Source organism: Rhyacophila brunnea, unplaced genomic scaffold (assembly GCF_057557595.1).
Source record: "Rhyacophila brunnea isolate RB1 unplaced genomic scaffold, BYU_Rbru_1.0 scaffold_20, whole genome shotgun sequence".
NCBI lineage: Eukaryota > Metazoa > Arthropoda > Insecta > Trichoptera > Rhyacophilidae > Rhyacophila > Rhyacophila brunnea.
The window spans coordinates 1,384,426-1,408,278 of NW_028232860.1; the positions used below are offsets into that span (position 1 = coordinate 1,384,426).

The following is a 23,853-nucleotide window of genomic DNA, read 5'->3' on the forward strand; positions in this document are numbered from 1 at the left end:
GCACAAAATTTCTCGGTGTAAAACCAGATTTAAAAGTTGAAGACGAAGTGGGTGATGAAGTGACTAAATGTGGACTTCGCTAATGTAGAGCGAAGCTTCACTAAAATCGCTGTAATACCTATAATTTGTGGCTTAGTATTTCATAATTATTCAAACAGGTGTCATTGCGTGTTTAATTTTTTAGATTATCCAAATCAGTCGACAGTGGCTAGTAATTTGAGTTTAAAGTCGGACGAGATAACTCGCGAAATTTATATGTGCGTCCTGTCGATCATGAGCTACAAACCAACAATGCTTTTGATAACCTGCTGTCATCGGAAATCGTTAAATACTTCATGATCATAGTATTTCACATAATAAAAGATCTATGTTTGAATTCAGGCGGCTGAACGGAAACTGGAAGTGGAACTTTTGTTGGCGCGCCAGAAGGTGAAGCGAGATGCCATCACCAAGAAAGAAGAAGAGAAGCTCATCGGGGAGCAGGCCGTCGCTCTGGACCAGGAGACGGTCACCAATCTGGAGCTGCTGCTTAAGGAAAACGACTCCAAGAAAGCTGAATACGAAAAGAAGTTCAAGAACATGCAGAAAGAGTATTTTGCCCTCCAGAGTTACTTAGGTAAGAATATAACATCATAATCTCATCCCTCAGCACCGAGGTAATGATGTTGAAGAAATCAACCATTTCATAAAATACCCTTTTTAACTGAAATTATTACATTCTATAACTGACGTGACGGAAGGTTTTGTAGTTCTTCAAATCGCCGCTAAGACGTTCACAGCCATGATATAATGGTAAGCATATCGTTATTGATAAGTTTTCTTGTGACTTTCAGGTAGTGACAGAGCGCACCGTCGCTACTGGTTGTTCGAGTCCATCCCCGGGCTGTTTATCGAGCACGACCGCCGGCTCAACGGAATCTGCAACGATAAGCTGGTCATCCCCAACCCATCCCTGGCGACTGCGCCCCCGGAAGACACACTGAACTATGTTCAGAAACTATTCGAAAGCGAACACGGAGGTGAGTTTGTCTTCAATGATTTTGTTTTGATTGTTCATCGTTTTCTTGTTTATTTAATTGAATTAATATAATACAGAATGGTTTGATTCAAATTGTTTCGTAACTATCATCGCTGTGCTATCAATCTATGACGTCTTCAAAGAGTTTCGTTGATCGTTATTGATTCAATTCAAGTGGTATGAAACAAACTTTCTACTCAGCGTTACCCGTGGGACGCCACGTGAGAGACTGAAGAGGAATACAAGATGAACTTGCATAATGGATGGCAAACATAAATAGGAAAATCAATCTGCCGTACATCTCAGTGCATCTTTTCAGAATGATCAATAGTTTGGTTGACAACTGATATGTAATTTTTTTTTAATGAAGGATATATTATAATCTCAATTTTAACTGTCTTGTCTGTGGAAGTGTTGTAACACTTAAAAACAATTAATTGAACCTGTGTTTACTTGATCGAACTCTATGTAACGGTTTTGAAAGTTGATTTCGTTAATTCTACAATATTTATGTTATTTGTAGACAGCAATTTGGGTCTATAAACCCATTATCACAACTTTCTTAACATAACTAAAGTTTTAAAAAAAAAAAAACGGCGATTTTGGACATATATATTATAACTATAATAGTGTACTGTAGCTATATTTTCATGTAATTATTGTATTAAAACAAAAATGGAGAGTTAGTAGTTATAGGTGGTATTGATGAAATGGGAAATTGGCTTTTTGGTGCGTATTGGTTTACGTATCCGGAAACTTGTTCGTATGCAGTTCGCCATATCACACTTCACCGTGAAATGTTGTATCGGAAATATATGGCCGTATATTAAAGACCATCCAACCTCTTTGGGTCGTATAGTACTGACATAAAATTCATGTCTAAAAATAAAACACGGTTCATGTCGGTTTACATTTTACAGGAAGCCAGCAGCAAACAAATTTTGTAAATAGCCGATATACTGGATTATTTGTTAGGTTAGGTTTTCATTCTTGACATGAATTTTGCCAAAATTAGCTATGAAAGTTGAATTAATGTTCATATAGAATCTAATAAAATTGGCTTAAGGGGGGACATGCTCGTCGAAGGTCAAAATTGAGTTTTTATTGTATTTTCAAACCATGATCCTGGACACTCCTTAAACGTTGTAGATAATCTATTTAAATAATTTTGAAGCCTTATTATCCTTTATAGTTATTTTAAACATTTGATGACTGCATAAAGTATTTTTGTTACATAAAATAGTATTCTTTTAAACCTCTCGCTCTAATGTTTTAGAATATAGTCATATTTCGGTACATAACTGTGCAGTGGTGTTAAGATTTTTTACGTTTATTAATTTTTAAACGCATTTATGAAACCATTAGTATAATTTATTACAAGATAATTTTTGTAAAATATTCACGATAAAAAATTATATTGATAATCTCTGTGATCCCAAATTTGACAAGAATTAGGCATTTTAATATTCAAAAAATCGGCAAGATTAACACATTTGAAGATGATTCTAAAGATACTTATTATAAGCTATGTCTTTGACCATTCAAGTGTGATAAACATCTTATGAATAATGATTGCTTTATAATAATTATTGACCTAAGAATAAGGTAGTGTTTTTTTGAAATACGCCATTTCTTTTGTCATTCCCTAGTGGTTAAGCTACAACGACCGTAGCCATAAATTGACAAACTATAATTAAAGTAGGGAGTAAAATTATGTTAATGCGCGTGTTTGAACATGTACCTAACCGAATTTTTTTTTATTTTTTTTTAAACGGTACATGTTTAAACACGCGCGTCAATATCATTTTACTCCCGACTTCAATTATAGTTTGTCAATTTATGGCTACGGCCGTATGTTGTAGCTTAACCACTGGGGAATGACAAAAGAAATGGCGTATTTCAAAAAAACACTACCTTATTCTTAGGTCAATAATTATTATAAAGCAATCATTATTCATAAGATGTTTATCACACTTGAATGGTCAAAGACATAGCTTATAATAAGTATCTTTAGAATCATCTTCAAATGTGTTAATCTTGCCGATTTTTTGAATAATAAAATGCCTAATTCTTGTCAAATTTGGGATCACAGAGATTATCAATATAATTTTTTATCGTGAATATTTTACAAAAATTATCTTGTAATAAATTATACTAATGGTTTCATAAATGCGTTTAAAAATTAATAAACGTAAAAAATCTTAACACCACTGCACAGTTATGTACCGAAATATGACTATATTCTAAAACATTAGAGCGAGAGGTTTAAAAGAATACTATTTTATGTAACAAAAATACTTTATGCAGTCATCAAATGTTTAAAATAACTATAAAGGATAATAAGGCTTCAAAATTATATAAATAGATTATCTACAACGTTTAAGGAGTGTCCAGGATCATGGTTTGAAAATACAATAAAAACTCAATTTTGACCTACGACGAGCACGTGGGCCGTTAACTCTTTCCGATAAGAAAGCTCACGGCGAACTGTGCCACGGTGAAATGTTATATACAAATTACATGTAACCATTGGTTTATAGCCTGAAATAGTAGTTGTCAACATAAATAATTCAAATATGTCTCATATTATACAGCAAAACCCCGATTTTACATGTTTTAGAAAGGACTAATAAAAAAAATATAAATATTTTTTCAATACAAATTTTTGTTTGGTGCATATTTTTGGTTTGTTTATATAAACCTCTTTCATTATTATAAATTGATTTGAAGGCTACATCTTGTATGTCATCAATGCTTACATGCGTTAATATTCACTTCAATGATTGCCATGCATTTAGGTAATTGAATAATATGTTTAAAGTAAATTTAATTTATAATTTCAATTGAATTTTGAATATGTATTTCTAATGTAAATTGCGGTGAATAATAACATAAAACCATAAATTAAATGTATTAAAATGAAATGGGATTGCAAACACTACACACAAAAAGCGGGAAAACATAAAATCAGGGTTCCACTGTAATAACGTGAAAATTGTTTCTTAACTACTGATAAACTGATTTTTATCAAATCTCATAGGTAATAGTGACAAAGAAAATGATTCGGAGAACAGCATATTGAAGAAAAATCATTCAGAAGGCAACAAATCGCCGAAGAAAATTGTACCTGACCAGAACGCCCTTTTCCAAGAGCTCCTGATGTGCACATCCAACACCCAAACCTGCCCCGTCCACAACACAGTCGTCAAGACGCACTGGTCTTTCCTGCACACCAGCGAGCACATCGATAGCCTGGTGGACACTCTCAACAAGCGAGGAGTGCGCGAAGCTGATCTGCGACAGATCCTTGAAAGTGAGAAGGCCGACATCGTGAAGTATATCAGCAGATGTCCAGCTAGCTCGCTCAACCCCATACTTGTACGTTGGATGCTGATTATTTTTGCATTATTAATTGAACTATCATCACTGAATGTGTTGAATAAAAACCTTCTTTGGAGAATAGAGCCCATATATATATTATTATGAAAGCGAAACTGATAAAAAATTTACAATAAAACCATTAATTCGAAATCGACAAAACTGAATATCGAAAATAAATTCAAATTACGAAATATAAAATGTATCGCAAAAATCAGTAAAGCTTTATAGAAGAACATATTTTTTGTTGCAATTTTGTTTCTGTTTCCAATACAATTTCTTTCAGATTAATAAAAAACAGTTGTGACCTTAGACTATAGTATATTATTATACATCTAGACGCCACCCATTGCATTGCTAAATGAAGCTACGTGCCGTGCGTTTGGGTTGTGGGCGAGCTAACGCTCGAGACCATAGACCATTTCGCTAGTGTTCGCCCAAAGTGCTCGCACTAGAGGCTCAGAATTAAAATATATTTTTTTATTTTTTTAACGTTATATAGTATTTTAAGCGGTCAAAATGCAACCATTAGGTAAAAATATCCATAATTTAAGTTATTTTAAAGAAACACGGTCACTTGATATTAAAATATATAATAATATACAAATAAATTAGCACGAACATGTATCAACTTACCTATGAAACGTAATACCATCTTCTTGCTTATCAGTACGGCTATCACATTTTAATACAACACACAGAACCATCTTTTCTACTTAATTAACTAAAAATATTTACCACTGACTTTGTTTGATGATGTTTAACACAAAAAATAGCAATTTTAGCAACACGGTTATCGACGCTTAGTTAAGCTATAAGGTAAGATTTGGCGGCTACACCGTAGCAAACCATCTCCCACATCTGTAAACCTTTTATCTTACTCTAGCGCGTGTCGCAGAGATTATAAGGGTGCCGAATACTTTCTCACTCGCACTTATGCATCGTTTTTGTTCAGGCCTTGGTTGTGACTATTGTTCATTCATAGAAATTAGTGGAACTGACTATAAATAGATTTTATGAATTCGAGCAAATGCGGTTAACGGGGTTTTACTGTAGCTCCATCCTTCTGAGTGTTGTCATAAGTGTTATGAATGCCACATAACACATTTAATCTGCAAGAGTATAAATTTATTTTATTATGATTAGAATAAATATACGTTTTTACAGAAAACAGATCAAACGAGAGTAATCCAGTTCGATAATGTCTTCTGTTGAATTAAAACAATAATGAATTTATTTGAATTTTCAGTGCCCTTCGCAACCCAACACTAAAATAGAAGAATGGAGGCAGACGAGATTAAACAGGAAATATGTAGATTCAAACTTGAGATTCCCTCCTGGCACCGATACTTCCGAAGTCCTGGAGATGACCGTCAGAGATTCCGTTCTCGAATTGGAGGAAAAACTCTTCCTCGGATGCCTCGGGGAACTCAAAATTAAGGTAAATGCATTGAACAGTTACATAATTTGAATACGGTAATTCGAATTTTGCTGTAATGTAAATATAGTGAACCACGCCTCTTCGTGTGGATGAAGAATGTGGCTATAACTTGAAACAACCAAAGTGAAGCAACCTATCAGCACCATTAAAGGAATAATGCTGGATAGGAAAGAATCGATGGCTTTGACAATTGACACATTATTTAGTACTCAATACCAATGTGTCTGAAAAATCTCTGTAGACGTTTGCGTCGTTGAAAGTAATTTTAAACAATTAACTACGTGTAATACATGCTGGTCCACACTTAGCCGTACTCGTACATGACCGAAAACATGTGAACCCAACCGAACTTCAAAAATTTAACACTTATGTAGTCGAGTTATACAATTTAATATTTTCCATCTTCCCATTGATGAAAAACCAAATTGAAAATTTTGAGCATACCTGATTTTTTGTGTACACATAATATACTATTCCACTAGCTAATATAGGTCCACCAGTATAAGTTGTCCACTGAGTGAGGGCGCCACATGCTGTGATGAGCTTAGTTCTAAATTCAAACACCGGACGATTTATGATATTTATGTTTGTAGGACCGACAAACGTGGCGTGACACCATCGTGAAGCGTGGCTACGATAAACAGTGCACCACCCTCACGTGGGGATCCGCAAAATCTCTCACAGACGACTTGCAGATTATTAACGGAAAAGCCAAACCCGGTTAGTAGGCTATTATATTTTTGCGTGTTATCTTCCGACAATGTGTCATCGTTGTAGATGAGATTTGTGTATTTGATCAATGCATTTAGAAAGAAGCATGGTGCTAAAATAAGACTAGTATTGACTTACTAATGAATGAAAAATCAATACCGGTATCAACTGATGCTTGTCCGCGAGGGATTTACATATTTCTGAAAAATAAAATATCGAAGTATCAATACTTTTTTGACAGCCCTACATGTGTTCATACAAATAAATTAATTGAATAAATTTTCTATGTTCAGAGATCAGCATATCAGCGTACCGTGACCCCGGAAACCATCTTTTAAGCGCGGTTGCAAATGAAGACGACAGCGAGTCGGAGCCGGAACCTGATGATGTGGACGCAGACACCTCGTCTGCCGTCAAAGCCATGGCATCCGCTCTACTGCAGTTGGGACAGGCTGTCTTGCACAAATACCTCAAGAGACCTCTAGGTTAGTCACCCCAATTGAATCAGATTATTTGAACAGCGTTATTATCAGTGTGGTCCATAGATACTGTAGATGAGAAGCAACCCCAGAAATAATGAACAATGTATAGTAGTTGCACAAATCCATTAATATTTTTTGAATAGTGCAGTCACAATACCTACACTACACTACTTATTATGTATGCGCCTCAGGCAACTTTTTACTATTATAGCAAATTTGTGGTGTGCGTTTATGTCACTTAACTAGTCGACCCACCACGCCGGCAAGGCACCACGCCGGCCAAGTCCGGGCCCCCAGGCTAGGGCCCTGTCAGCCCACCCTGGGGGACATGATTTACATACATACACCTCTATTCTACAATCGTCTCACGAAAAGATGACGCATGCAGAATTCGCATGCACGTTACATCATCTTTTCAATATGAATATTTTAATAAAAATTTTGTATGCGTGATATGAGGCGTCTAATTCGAAAAAGCGATAAGTCCACATTTGGTCAAAATTGAGAAAAAAATACGCACGTATTCTTTGTTTAATTTTACACAATATGTATTGATCTATAAATTCCAAAACGCGACAAAACCCTAGGAAAAAGAATATTTTAACTCTCGATTTATTACAAAAAGCGTCTATGTTTCATATTATTTAAAGCTTGGTTGATTTCGCGCGTGTTTAAGTCAATCAATAAGAGAACGTTCAATATTACAAATGGCGTCTCCCATGCTGTAGCATCCGGTAAATTCATGACAGTGCGACGGAAATATGTGCCTTACGCGGACAAAATTAAAAAGTGAGGTACAAGTAGCGCTATGTCCAATTTTATTTTGCCTATATTTATTACATTTAAGAGTTTATCGGCTGAAACAAATTGCCATCTGGTTCTAATTTCGACATAGAATACAACGGAAAAAATAATCTTACGTTATAACAAATAATTGAAGCTTGAAACATAAAAACGTTGTTTCCCGCAAATATCGAATTGTGGACATGTCGCTTTTTGTAATTAGACGCCTCATATGATGATTGTATAATCTGACAAATATAATTGTAAAAAATATTCATAAATAAATATTTGTTCCACTGAAACATTGCACGTAATTTATAATTACATATTTTAACTTTGAAGTAAATTTACTCAACTCGGTTAACTATGCACTTGGATTCATTTAATCCTCACCTCTTCTTGTGTCATCCTCTATTGGAGGATGACCACCATACTTTTGGTTTCCTCATTCGCCCTTTACATCTACAGGATACGATGAAAAGGAGCGCATCAAAGACCCCAAGATTGTGTGTGATTACCGTGCTCTCCGGAGATGGGAGATCTCCCTGATGGAGTGCACCAGCTACGCACAGATCATCCTGCATCTTATCATCCTGGAAAACAGCATCGTGTGGTCCAAGTCCGTCCTCAACGCCAACTGCAAACTTTGCCGGAAGAAGACCGACGCCGAAAACATGCTGCTCTGCGATTCTTGCAATAAGGGTCACCACATGTATTGCCTGAAACCCAAACTAACGGTATATATTTTTATTTTATCATACATCCACAGACTTTCCTTGAGTTCCTTGACTGATCATTGGTTTCAAAGACATTGAAGAAAACCGTATCTATTAGAGCCTAATTATACGAAAGACTGGTTATAATTTCTCCAGGTTGGCTTTATATAATGTTAAAACATTTTGAGGTCAAAAGCTTTATCTTTTCTTTTCTCTAAAAGGTGTAGCAGAGTTTATTACACCATGATACTTTTAGCGAGGTTGCACATGCAAATTCTTGACTGCAACATGTTGAATTTAATGATTTGATTTTTTTTGCATTCACAAAACACATGTCTCTTAGTAAACTGCCCCACATGCCGCTTGTCACGTGTGTGTGGTTCAAAAAGTCACCGCTACCATGTTCCATTCTATTTTACAGCGTGCCCTTCCATTCCATGCTAGCACAGTAGTGCACATGGTCACAACACAGCTGCGAAGGCCTGCCGAATTAATGGCGGTGATCATAATGAATTCAAATGACTGCTTCTTTGTTGAATGTACAATGACGTTTATCCGTTTTGACAGGAGGTTGCGTTGTGTCACTGTCAGCTCTGTGTGAGGGACAGATTTGCAATATTCCTGGCGATAGTTGGCAGTAATGATTTATGGCTTTGTTGATGTCGAGTTAAATTTCAGTTTTCATTTTGTATTCAAGATTTGTTGTGATTGTCTCAGCAGTTGTTTATTTATGTTTTATAAAAAAATTGTTTTTATTGAAATCAAAGAGCACTGTAACTGATATTGTAAACAATTTATGTATGATCTCGCTGTAGGAGCAAATCCCTGTAGTTTCAACTTTAAATGGCATTATATTATGATGGTGAGTGAACATGATTGCGTATGAGATGAATCATCAGATGACTTCTCAATATGGAGTTGAACTATTTTTCACGGATTAAGCAGAGCTATCCAGCCACTGATAATTCTTCATATAAGCTAATTTTATATCTATGCGGCTTTGTTTTATCTCGTGCAGAAAGTACCTGAAGGAGACTGGTTCTGCGATCAATGCAAGCCGAAGGAAAAGACGCCACAGAAGAGAGTTCAACGGAAAGTCTTCAAGGAAGAGGACTCCGGAACTGAAATGGACGATACCAACACCAGGTATGTAATAATATATTGAATCAATTATTAGAAGATAATTCAAAATTGACTGTAATTCGAATTGAGTTGACCCAAAATGGTTTTCATACAAAATTCTATCTTTAATTCGTAATTCATTTTTTTATCTTGAAATGAAGGGAGAAGAAATTTTTGCCATGACACATTTGAATTTAGAGTGTAAAACACTATATAACTTATAATTATGTGAATAACTGCTTGTCAATTTTTTTACCGTGTCTGCTCTTTGAAAATGCAACCAAAATTGTGCCATAGGCCATTTTCATCATATGAAACAAATATGTAAGTAGATTATTTTTTCCCATACTTGGCCATTTGAAGAATTTTTGTTGTTTTAGCACCAACTTGCACTGATTTGGACATTTGTAACCAGACAATGATAAACTTTACCTATCTGATATATTATCTAATGTCAATGCTTCTTCTTCCTGGCGCTACAACCCAATAATTACTATGTATATTTCAATGGCTTTGTTGAGTATTTATTTAATTTTGTTTATCAATATTTTGCTGCGGGTACACTCATATAGGGTTGAGGGGCGGTACCTATGCCTGCGTTAACACTGATAATATCCATAACTAGTCATGTCATGTGCGGCAACGTCCTGTCGTGTGTGGAAAGTTTTTGAAACAGACGTGATCAACGGAATATTATAAATCTCCAATTTCATTCTGTCATGTCAGCTGGAGCGGTAGCAACGTAACAAACGTGTGCGGCAGTTGTGGGTCTGGAGGCATGCTCATCCAGTGCAATGTCTGCCAGGAAGGATGGCACTCCGAGTGCCTCGCCCAACTACCCGCCAAGAGGACTTCCTACACCTGCAACACCTGCTCCAAATCAACAAAACACACCAGAGGTGAATATCATAATGTTTTCAGTTTGTTTTATGTATCCCAAAGTTTATTCTTTTTTTTTGGCACCATACCAGCAAGGTCTCCTTGATGATACATTTTGATTACTTCTTAAGGTGACGCATCAGTGAAACGCCAAATAATTTCCAACTGTACGCGCGACGAAATTTTGTACTCGCTTCGCATTCATGGAGGGAACGTCGAGTCAGACATACGTCACTTTGCTGCGTGAATAGCGACGGGCCAATTAATTCTAAAATTGTGTAAAGATGACTAAAAACGTTACCCATTTACTTTAAAAAGAAAACATGTCAATGAATTTATTATTATTGTTACTAATAGAATAATAAACAGAACATAAAATGGACGTATGTTGGATTTATATGAGAAATAATATTTCGTTTGACAGGCGTCTTTTGCACCCGCGACCCGCAATCCGCACATCGCCTGGCAACGATCTTTTTAGACCGTGCCTCAACTAATGCATGGCCTTAATGTAAGGAGCCCAATAGATATAATCTCCATCCGTGATTTTCAATCTTCGGTGGTGAAGGCGCTACGGTGCACAAAAGGAACAAATACATAATACAAATCAATACCGCTCACATTGATCTGTATAAATCATGATTGTCATGAGTCATTAGGCTTTATATTGAAGAACAAAATGTATGAGAACAAACATCAGCTTGTATAAGAACAAACATCACATTTAAGTGGTTTTGCCCCAGTGGGCATCATTTAGTGTGTTTTTAAGTTGTTATATTTTAAACAATTGAATATACTTTAAAATACAGAAAGGGAGCTGAATCGTGGGAAAGATTTTTAGTGTCCATTCATAAGAATAAACACGTTTTACACTATTCGAAGTAGCCCGATCGGATGCCAGATACAGAAGAAGGCTTTCGCCAGGTTTCTAGACTGTGGCCATTTTGTTTTCAATCAAAACATACCTACCGATACCTATGAAGATTATGAGATGCCGATTTTAATTTTATCATAATAATAATAATATGTACCTCATTGTAATCTCTTACCTACCAATGCACCTTTTTGTTGGTCACAATGTATAACGATTCAATCGATTTGATTGAATCGTATAAAGCCACACTCATTACATACACGACTAAACGTAAGCATAGTTTTAAATTGGATTTGGTTATTAATATTTTGTCATTTTCCCGCCCAATTAATTCAAAGACTGGAAGAGAAGAGTGCGCCGGTGTGCTGCGGACGCCATCAACAACGCGCACCACTACGCTAAGATGTTAAAACAAACGTCTCGCCAACAAAGCGGTTCGTTCCACAGACAATTAGCGAACATTTACATATGCACTCATTCATTCAATTTATTTGTATAGCATTAGAAAAAGAAAAATAATGCTCCAATTTTGTGGTCGCCGCCATTTCATCTCACTCATAACAATGCACCTGCTTTTAATATATTACTCTAATTGTTATTCTAAGATCATTCATACTATTCAATATTGCTTTTGTATTTCGATGACGCTACGGCTCAAATTCATGGTTTGGCCCTTTCCACTGTTTTCCTTCAGCCAAACCAGTCTTCTTCTTATAGCTCCCCACCTGTCTTGTATTGCGAGAGATATTGATCTTTCTTGACAGCTTCTCTACATTCTTACCGCATACATTTCCTACGAATGTAACCTGTCGCAATTTAGCTTTTCGGCTTTTAAAAGCAGCATTCTCCACACTGCAATATTGTTCACAAGTCTCTATATCCACTACAGAATCATCCTCTCTAAGGTGCCAACGGGTTGAACTGTTCTAAAAGTTAGTTCCCTCGCATATGAAAACTCAAGATGACTGCAACTTACCAATTGTATCTAATTATCCAATGCGCTTACATTAACATTGGTAACAACTGGGCGGGTTCAGTTATGTCATGTACTTACCACTATCTGAAGACTCCATACTAAGCGATTATTTAAAGCCTACCTTGTTAATAAAATGGATTTTAATTACTTACTGACATTTCAAAAGTAAAAAATACATACTAACAGAGCCAATTGTCTCCCAAGTATTATAACTTAATTGAATTTATGATTCACCTACACGTAGATAGACTGTATCTGAGTCTATAGAACCTTCTACTAACATGTAAATAAAGGCTAGGGATAATACATTTTGACACAATTTGTCTGTGAAATTTTTGTTTTGTGTAGCTCACTATATGAAACAGGTCATTCTTCTAACGACTACGCCTTTGCTTATATTGCTTATGAGTATGTTATTTTATACGCTTTGGACATTGTCCATAGCGGTAGAATTTTTTTAGCGCAGGTTTGATTCGCGTTTTGTGGTATTTTGGTAAAATATATATTCGACAATCTACTGAACCTAAAATATAATATTCATTGTAGCAGTAAGGTATTGAAGATGAAACAAAATTCAAATTTAAGTCCCGTAAATATGGCTGCCCTAGGACTTATAGTTACTTACGCCGTCAGCCTGCCTTCCTTCAACACTTCGCCATTTCGGCACGTTATTCATGCAAGAAATTGAAAAATATCCTTGTAATAATGCATCGGAAAATTTCCGCCTATTTCTTATTTTACGCCACTACAAAATCACTTCTTTTTCGTCTAATGGCATGGTTCATTCAATTACGGTTTACCTGGTTTGACAGTCTTGACATTTTGATTCCATGTAATATAAAACAAAATTGTGTGTGTATTTGAAAGCTATTTACATACTGTCGAACAAGATCTTCTTGTTATCGACGAGTTGTCCACGTGTTAAAACTGTGAACTAACAAGCCCCCCCTATTTAGTTAATCGCACTTTGACTCCAGAGACTTTATTAGTTAGTCACATCATATATCAATCTACAAAGAGCCCTAGTATCTATGATTCACTTTCGTACACTACGCCAAAAACTGTACATGACAATTTTTTTACAGCCGAATCTTTGTTTCCGCTTTTACAATTATGTCTCCTTTATACAAGTAAATGTCCAGTGGAACTAAATATCGAGCACTTTTTAATACAACTTGGATAAAATATTATAGTATCATCTCAGTGACTGAAGTTCTTTCCTTACTGTCTCCACTCTTATCGGTTCTTAGTTTTTCATTCTCATCTACTTCTGCCAAACTTGATTACAAATCTCATCCATCCAGATGACTTTTTGATCTTTTAATACCTCCTGGGTACCACAGAATAATGTTCTTCGAGCTGTATTGCCTATAACCATCTCCACTTCGAGGTCTGCGCATCGTATTTTATTATTACTACGTTTTTATTAGCTCGTATTCTTGTTTGTCCAAATCATGCAATCGATTTTTAACTAACTTCCCGACTAGATAGTCATTTGAAACTTTTAGAATATATCGGAACACGATTACAATGCATTCTTTTAATACTTTTAGCCATATTTAAGCAGAATTGAATTCATTTTCAGTTAATTCTGTTTTGTATGTTTCGGAAAAAATTTGTAAAAGGTAAAACACTATTATTGGTTGCTAAGGGGCTCCTAGCAACTAAATTATTAATATATACCTGCGTTACTATGGAAATCGATATGAAATGTCAAAATGACATTTCAGTATTCTATAATATTTATTCAGCATTTCTATCAAGTAGAAAAAAAAGTATTTATTAATAATACATAGAATTGTCAAGTTTATATGATTCAACGGAAAATTTAAAAACGTGGTATATAAAAAGTTCTTTTTATCTTGTAATTATAGCATTCAGGTTTCTGTAATATGTAATATGTAAACAACCATAATTAACCAAAACATTAATCTAACTATTTTGTACATCTACATTTGATATAAAGAGGGCTTGAGATCAAAAGAAACTAATGCTTTCCAGGCGATCCAGGCTTATGTGTTTCTTATTCAACTTATAATAATATAATATGCAATTATCATTATAATCAGTTAATTTTTAATCACTATCCCATCATAAAATAGGCTGTGCGTATATGTGTGTGTTTTAATTACATATAATATTTATTTATTAACAATTCAAATAACATTGCAAAGTTAATAGTTTTTTTTTTTTGACAGCTCAAATCAACTTCATTCTGTGTTTCTACGCATTAAATTATATTAAATCTCGTGAACAATATTCACCACCATAAAGAATCAAATGACAATCACTTGTAAATTAGAAAAAGACGAGACTGAAACTAAAATTCCAGCCAGTATCTAGCTAATGTATTTTAATGGGGGCTCGCTCACGGGCAAAACTGGAATCTCTCAGTTTCAAAACGTTCGCTACTAAACTGAAGACATGCGACATGCTAGTCTCCCAGTCTCAGTTTCTAGTGTCCCATAAAACAGTGGTGCCAATATCAGTAGATACAATAAAAAATCATATTTTATTACCAAAATTGGTAGCATTGAACTGAACTGAACAAGCAATAACAAGTCAAGACGTTTAAAATGATGGGGCGAACCGATTTTTAATTTTAAATTTGTGGCAGAAGTTGAGAAATACTCCTGCCTGTATAATTATAGCAGCCAATATATATTATTGCAGCCTTATAGGCTGCCAGAATATTCCTGTAAAGATATTACAGTAAAAGCTTAGAATGAAGTAGGAAAGATAATAGGTTTGACAGTTTGAGGTTATGAGATTATTATTGCTAGTGGGTTTCAGTAGCGCCATGTGCGAAGTATCAATCATTGACCGGCTTATGAGTTCTGTCAACAACCAATTCATCGGATTTAGTTTCTCCATGAGCGAAAGGCTCTTCCCTGACATTGCGGGTTCACTGCAGAGCCCATTTTCAAGAAAAGTAAGCTACTAATTACTGTAATATATTATTAGAATTATAATATTAGAAATATGTACGTTTCAGATTCAGAAAGCAGTGAAGAGACACCAGTAAAAACATCAAAAGCGAAAAGGAAACGGATTTCAAAGGAAGAGTCCCCCGCAATTGAAGTCAAAACCTCGGCGACCAAGAGATCTCGTAGATCAGTCCCCATCACCAATGGATTCAACAACCGTAAGTTGCATTTCTTCTTCTTTGTCATGCCAGGTTTTCAATGGCTACATGGTGTCAATCCAGAAATCGGCAAAGACAACACCATCTTCCTCAACTTGTACGATCTCAATATAATTGCATTTTGATTGTTTCAATCACAATGCTCATTGGAAATATGTCAATGATTGTCATGAAATTTTTGCCAATAAATTATGAATGAGTTTCGCTAAATTACACGAAAACCCTCGACAACTAGCACTCAGGCGGACCGTCATGAGCAATCGTCAATCACGTTACACACAATGATTCCGATACCAATCGGCAGCAGTGCTGTGACATACATAGAAGACTTGATATAATAGTCACACTGAATCACATACAAAGATTCAAATATCAATTGGATTGTCTTAACGCTTTTTGTGATTGGCTTATAACATTCTGTGTTGCTAGTGTTAAAAAATCATCATCATCATCAGCCTGAGTCTATCCACTGCTGGATGAAGGCCTCTTCAAGTTGCTTCCACTTCTCTCGGTCCTGTGCATTGCGTTGCCACATACTTCCGCAGAACTTTATCATTTCATCGATCCAGCGGCCTCTAGGTCTACCTTGTGGACGTTTTGTACTTCTTGGATACCACTGGATGACTAGATTTGTCCAACGATTGTCTCTTCTTCGAGCTATGTGTCCAGCCCATCTCCATTTAAGGCTTTTAATAAACTCTATTACATCGCAAACCCTTGTCTGCTTCCTTATCCACTCATTCCTCTTTTTGTCCTTTCGCGTTATGCCCAGCATGCACCTCTCCATACCACGTTGTGCTACTCTAAGTTTCTGGATCTCTCTTTTACTTAGGGTCCATGTTTCACACGCATATGTCATCACGGGAAGCACACACTGGTTGAACACTTTGCGCTTTAGGCACAGTGGAAGGTCACTTTTGAAGACATTATTCAGGCGGCCAAAAGCACTCCAGCCTAGCTTTACTCTGTGAACAATTTCATCAAATATACATCCATCTATAGATACTTGTTGTCCCAGATAGATGTAGCTTTTCACCTGTTCGAGCTTAGTGCCATTGATGAGGATCTCTTTTTGTCCTGCAAAGCAGTTGAACATGACTTTCGTCTTTGTTACATTTATTTTCAAACCTACTTTGTTGCTTACTTCAGCGAGTTCCTGCATTCTGCTTTGGAGGTCTTCTGAGTCTTGCGAGAAAATTACTATGTCATCGGCAAAGCGCAGATGACTCAGGTATTCTCCATTTATGGGGATCCCTTTGTCATTCCAGTCAAGTTGCCTGAATAAGTCTTCAAGGGTAGCTGTAAATAGTTTAGGTGAGATTGTATCACCTTGTCGGACTCCTTTGCTGATAGGAAATCTGCACGATGGTTTATGGAGATTTACAAATGCTGTTGCGCTACTGTATATATTATTGAAAATATTTATATAGCGTCCAGGGATTCCTTGTTTTCTGAGTGCGTCGAGTATTGAACATTTCTTTATCGAATCAAACGCCTTCTCATAGTCTATAAAACCCATGCATAGTGGCAGTTTGTATTCCTGGTACCGCTCTATGATTTCTCTGATGACTTAGATATGGTCCATAGTGCTGTATCCTCCTCTAAATCCAGCTTGTTCTCTCGGTTGGTTCTCGTCTAGTACATTTTGCAGACGGTTTGAGAGAATTTTTGTGAACGTCTTGTAGAGAATAGGGAGTAGACTTATTGGACGATAATTTGCTAGGTCTTCTCTGTCACCTTTTTTGTGAAGAATGACAATGCTGGCATTTTTCCATACCTCTGGGACATCCTCTTTGCATATGCAGGCTGTGAACAATTGTGCAAGTACTTCATTTGCATCCTTTCCTGCTTTTTTGAGGTTATCTATTGTTAAACCGTCTTCCCCGGGGGCTTTCCCACTTTTCATGTAATTTAAAGCATGGGTTACTTCCCAGGATGTAATTTCGGGAGTATGGTCTTCCGAATTTCCATTTCTCTGAAGATCTAAGTCTATAGTCGTATTGTTAGTGTCATCACTGTAGAGATCGCTGTAGAACTCTTCAACTCGGCTTAACAAGTGTTCCCAATTTCTGACGATAGAACCATCTTTTGCTTTTAGTGCTGTGATTTGACGTTTTCCTATCGACAAGCATTGCTTGTTTTTGTTTAGACTTCTGCCTGCTTTCACAATTGCTTGTATGAGGTTTACATTGAATTTACGAAGGTCTTCTCTAATCTTCCTTCGGAGGGTTTTGCAAAGCGATGAAAACTCCATATCGTTTTGTGCCTGTCAATCGCTCTTGGTTTTCCTTCTCTGCTCCATAAGATTCAATGTTGCCTTCGAAAGCTTGGTGGAAGGTGTAACTTCTGAGCTTTTTACGCCTGTTTTTTCTGCACATTGTAGAATAATATTCGTTATATCCTCCGCGTTGGATAGGGAAACGGTTTCGTTCTCATCTAAGAAAGCCGATAGTGCATTTTTGAGTTCATTTTGGAATTCAGAATTCAGAAAATATAGGTAGATATAAAATATGTCATACGTACCGCATTACTATATCCATAAAATTGTACGTATGCAGTTGGCCGTATCACAATTCACCGTGAGCTGTTGTATCGGAAACCGATGGCCGTATAGCATTAAGATCTAATTCATGTTTAAAGAGAAAAAAAAATACATAACATAAACCATCAGAATACAAGGGAAAGACAAGAAAAGAAGTTGGTATGTAAATTAGAAATACAATTATATTGTATATTATGTATTTATACAAAGTTCTGAATGATTCAAAAGTAGATTAGCAAAAAGATGCTCCTAAGCAGGGCTTCGAACCGTTATTTTTTTTTTGTTTCAGTTTTCGTTCCGGTTCAAGTAAAAAAATATATATCGGTTTGGTTTCGGTTTTCATTCTGATAAAAATAATGGGTTCCGGTTCTAAGTCTAAGGCCTGAGTGGACAACATTCAGTGTGGCGTGTGCAACTCAAATGTATAACCAAAAAAAGACATTGTCTAAGAACATTTCACACACAGTTATACGTTTGGGTTGCTCACGCCCCGCCAAATACTGTCCACTCAGGCCTTACACCAAGCCCTGCTCCTAAGTATCAAGTCGTAACTATCAAATACCTGATAATAATGACAGCGATATTATCGAATGTTTGATAACAATCAATGTCAAATTAATGTTTTTATTGAATCTAATTAAAAAAAAATATTGTTTACATTACTGTCTGTAATGATCCACGAACGAAGTATCATTTTTTGATCTCCTGTTAAGACAACTACAGTAAAACCTCGTTGGTAAGAACACTGATAATTCGAAATGATTTCAGAGTCCTGGCATATAAAAATATTGTAATAATGTACACTATTTCATGAGCCAATCATTGAAAATTAAAAACATCAAAAATTACTTATTTTATGAAGGTAATAAAAATAATCCTGACATTTTATGACCCAATTCGGTAGGCACATCTATGATCGGAAACGAAATTAATGAAAATCAAAAAAAAAAATTTCAAAATTTTAATATTTTTCCCCCATAATAATTCGTAATTCGATTTTTTTTTCGATTTTCGGTCCCATGGAATTCGTATTAACGAGGTTTTACTGTAATGATAAACTGATGCGGTGAAATGTAACACGTACAATTTACGTGTAACCGCATATACCTTATTATTAATTTTAACATAACATAAAAGTTCATTATGTTAATACAGTTTCCAAAAATTCTTGTTCTCAATGAATAAAATTATGGTTTCTCGATATTATTGAAGAACAGTTTGTGATTTGTATTATTTAGCTGCCATGGACAACACTGTCCGGCGCTGTGCCTCCGACGCTATAAACAATGCCAACCATTACGCTAAAATGGTGAAGCGGACGTCTTACAAGAGAAGTGGTTTGTTAAAGCATTACCTCTGAATGTTGTTCTTGTCCTAGATGTCACTTCATTAACCGATATTGCTCCCTCGTAGATTTCAAGAATCTTGCTGCTAAATGTCATCTGTTCCAATAACATTCTTATCAAAAATAGTGTCAATGACGACAATTCACTACTTTCTACCTTATTATTTCACCTTTACTAATACAGTACTCTCGTAATGCGCCACCCCAAAAACCAGACAAGTGTCCAATTAGTGAAAGCTGTGGATTATAGTGCATACATACAAAATATGTATAGTAAAAATTAAAACAGTTATTTCGTTTTTTTTGAGAAATTTGTACTAGCAAATTACGGTTTTATTTATAATCAAAATCAAGTATTTACTGTATTATACATATTTATGAACTAAGTTTATTAACTAAATATTAATCAGTAAATCACTTGATACAACCAGTTGTTCAGTGAGGCAGATATTCTTGAATGGCTTTGGATTCCTGGCTTTCCTTATGACCAAAAGCTTCATTTTTATGTGTCCCGGTTGCATTGGAACACGGCATAATTGTGATGCGGTCCTTGGGCACTTTCCTCCTTGGTACATGACTTTCTTCGTGATGAACGTACGTTTTACGAAGGAGAAGTTTCCAAAATAAACCCGTGTCATCTGTGTTGTATACTTGTACGCGGCGGACTACTGAATTTGACAATTGAATACCGGCGAATTATAGAGCTTGATTTTGTGCTTTCAACTAGTAAAAATAACGGCGGTTTATAGTAGTTGTCGGATAATCGAGCGGCGGATTACTGAGAGTACTGTACCTACTTCTTATTTTTATTATTTCCTTCGTATTATTGACCTGCCATATTTTTCTTTTCGTTTCTTGTATTCATGCTTCGTACCTTAGGCCGGTCGCACATACAAACTCAATTTAGTTGACATTCACAAAACACATGTAACCTAATGGACCTACGCGCTCAGTGTTGATGTAAAATTGTTAATTGGAAGAAACATATCGACTGCTTAATCCGCAAAACAGCTAACTGCGCTTTTGACCAAAATTGAGATTTTAATGACATTTTGTTGTAAAGCATGTTTTCAACGCTCACATAAAATTTCAAACTCCTAAACAGCCAACTCCAGGTGCTAAATTTCCAATATCATAAATGGAACAGCTCCGCTCTTTATATATAAAAGGGAAGCTAAATTGTATAGCTAATAGCTAAATAGCTGTATAGCTGTATTAATTCATAGTGTAGCTTATTTGTAAAAAAAAAAAAAACCTCCAAGTGGAATTTTTCCGCTCGATCGTTGGATTAAGTTTTTTCTCCTTCCTGAACAATTTGCCCAAGTGGAGTTACCCGGTTTGCAGATTAAGTAATCGATATGTTGGCACTTGCAAGATAGTCGGAAAACACTCACCGCCTCTATGCACAGAATCCATGGTATTCATAGCGCTCAAGTCGCTTTTAGTTGAAGCGACCGCCACGCCACGCCTGTCTTGTCAGATCACACAATGCGCGAAAGTGGCAATAGACAGTGATTATAACGCAATGACATTTAAGGTTAAGAAATATACTTTCAACAATAATAATTGGAACACTGCAATCTGTATATTTCTAATTGATGAATGTAGGTACCTAATATTTCCTCCTATTTCACATTTTTTTTGTCGTATGTATGTCTATCTGGCTTGAATATTTTGACAGTTCGGGTTTTTTGACGTTTTGACTCTATGAATTGAATTGAATTGCATCTGTATGCGCGGAAGTGAATCAACTTAATTGGCGATTCTAGTTGGGATTATGTTAGTGTCGAGTCGAATACTTACAAATTGATTTCCTAAACTTAGTTCAAACTGGGTTACATGTCACCAACCAGAGAAAAATGATTTTGCCAAATAAGAAGTAGATGAAAATATTTGGTACATTTGTCAATAGGAAATAACATATGTATTCATTCATTCACAATGCATCTTTTGTTATTACGATTCTCCGCCATTATCGTGTCGTGCAAATGAAGTGGTGGCTTCAGGCGATAAGTGACAGCCATGACAACGTTGAGCAGTTCTGCGACAATTCACTAAAATTCAAGAGCATTTGTTTTTTGAATGTCAACTAAATTACATAGGTGTACTTGCAGTTAGATGTCTGATTTTTAATTCCTACAAAATGGAGTACAGTAATTCCGTGATTATACTGTATTCCGTTCGTTACCAACGTGAAATGTTTATAAAATTTCATTCGAGCAGTTTATTGGACGATTTGTGAAGAATTTGAAGTTTATTACGGATCCACTCCTGAACAATCGTTAACTCTGCAATATAATATTTGTGTCATTGTGACACATTTCGTTTCATAATTTGATGTCCGTGGTTATAGCGTTTTTTTTTCAATTATTTAGTCAACAAGCATAATTAACGTAATATTAACTTCAAACTATATACTTTGTAAAATATATTTGACTAAAATTTCTACTGGAATTTGCAATTGACTCATAATTTTGGGGAAAATGCAACATTTTCTGATGGTTTGACATAATATCGTCTCAAGGTGCATTCTTTTCAATTCAAAAATAGCTGTCTGATCTATAAGATGATATTAGTCCGTTTACACATGCATGGATTTACTGGTAGTACGTAATGTGCAAATGTATATTATCGTACATGTTGCAAGACTGCATGCATGCATCAAAAAAAATTAGCAGCTGATGAATTGTCACGCGATAATTGCAACTTGCATGATGTATGTGCATGCGCAGTATGGCGATAGTGGTGAACCTGCTTGAAAAAATACGAACTACACCGGGCAGAGCATTTTGACGTTTACCAATTTTTACAACCTGTCAAATAGCATCATACACGTCTCTTATGCTTGAAGAATGAGATTGGTGAGACAGTCAGCACTTTTGCTTGTAAACAGTTATTATCGCTATAGTTTAATTTACACACTATTGGTGCCAGTAAATCCATGCACGTGTGCAGGAGCTATTCTTGTTTTTAGAATGAAAAATTTTAAAATAATGCTCTTTTATTGTGTAGCATTAGCGACACAACCAGTCCATTGAGGGGTTCGGAAGAAGTAACATCCACTTTACAGTCGTACAAAATCGTCCTGCGCTGCAACGTACACATTCATAAATTAACATTACTTATCGATTTTAAATGGTAACAATAATATATAATGTTAATTGATGAGTTGGGTGCACTACATCGCTTTGTATGACTTGTGTTATGTTATTTCTGCCGAGGCCTGCAATGTACTGGTTGAGTCAGTGACGCTACAATTGATTGATTTTATTTTATACGATCATTGAATATTGTTTCACTGGGTGAGAATATCATCATATCACAGAGTATCATAATGACACAGATGTCTTACAAAGTTGACCGGATTGTTCAAGTTGTGTCCTTCTCGATCTTCATATAACACTCAAACCCCTTACACACTATGAGATATCATTAGGATTAAAAAAATATATCGTGTAAAAATTTAACTAACACGGGTGTTGCTTTATTCCAGATTCAGAAAGCAGTGAGGAGCCGCTGGCAACTTTAAAACCGAAAAGGAAATCGCGGGTCTCAAAAGAGATGTCTCCCCTGACAAACGGGAATAGCAATTCCAAAAGATCGAGTCGGACCATTGATGATGCTCCCGCTAAAAGAAACAGTGCACCTGCAAATGGTTTATTCAACGGTAATTACATATTTATTTACCATCGTCATCAAGTCTGCAACGCCCTAGCAGCAATCTTCAGGAAAAAAACACCATATTTTTTCACGTGCATATCTATCTGACTTATGCAATTAAATGATAGCACTGAAATTTTAGTATCACAATAGTAAACATATAATTATTTATTCAAATCAATATATCAAAGTCACTATAGTAAAAACCCCCCTTTAATTCGAACAATACATAATTTGAAATTTCCTGTAATTCGAATTTTTGATCAGTTTTTAACACTAAAAGATAGGGTCAGATGCTCAGTCATACTTAAAGCCTGGTTCAAATTATGCTAGTATTTTAGTCAAGTGGTATGTAATTTAGTAACTAAATGTCAAATTTAGTCGAGTCAATCCATTTTGTTCTATTTTTTCAGTTGAGTAGCGACCCCCACCATCCTTCACTAAATATCAAATAAGCTACGAGACAAGTCTAAAGACATTATCTTTAGTCGAGTTCATTGTGAGCGAAGATACATTTTTAATATCTTCGTCAGGATATTTAAAACATAGGCGCCTTTGGTTTTTTAAATTTCCACTCCATTAAAATAAACAAGCTCCTAGTGCAGGGTTGGCGAACTTTTTACGTGCGCATGCCAAAATTTCCCAAATATTATTTTTCGACTGACGTGCCGAGTTTTTCATGGAGAAAAAATGTTTTTAAGAAAACTTCTTTCATATTATATTCCCCATCACTGAACGGTTTTCCATTTTTAGCGATTATGTCTGAGGCATAATAACAAGC

The 23,853-nt window shown here is 35.7% G+C and overlaps 1 protein-coding gene across 2 annotated transcripts in view; it reads left to right on the forward strand.

The window, feature by feature from the left end:
* Acf (ATP-dependent chromatin assembly factor large subunit) overlaps positions 1–23,853 on the forward strand; it is a 57,572-nt gene that overhangs the window by 22,038 nt on the left and 11,681 nt on the right. The window contains exons 10-21 of one of the 2 annotated variants that reach the window (XM_085948449.1): positions 382–616; positions 834–1,019; positions 4,059–4,396; positions 5,646–5,837; positions 6,431–6,557; positions 6,842–7,033; positions 8,282–8,550; positions 9,548–9,675; positions 10,378–10,550; positions 11,743–11,838; positions 15,376–15,525; positions 22,906–23,079. In XM_085948449.1, coding sequence (XP_085804575.1) covers positions 382–616; positions 834–1,019; positions 4,059–4,396; positions 5,646–5,837; positions 6,431–6,557; positions 6,842–7,033; positions 8,282–8,550; positions 9,548–9,675; positions 10,378–10,550; positions 11,743–11,838; positions 15,376–15,525; positions 22,906–23,079 — 2,260 coding nt within the window. The remainder of the gene's footprint in view (positions 1–381; positions 617–833; positions 1,020–4,058; positions 4,397–5,645; positions 5,838–6,430; positions 6,558–6,841; positions 7,034–8,281; positions 8,551–9,547; positions 9,676–10,377; positions 10,551–11,742; positions 11,839–15,375; positions 15,526–22,905; positions 23,080–23,853) is intronic. The other variant, XM_085948450.1, reaches the window with a different exon arrangement.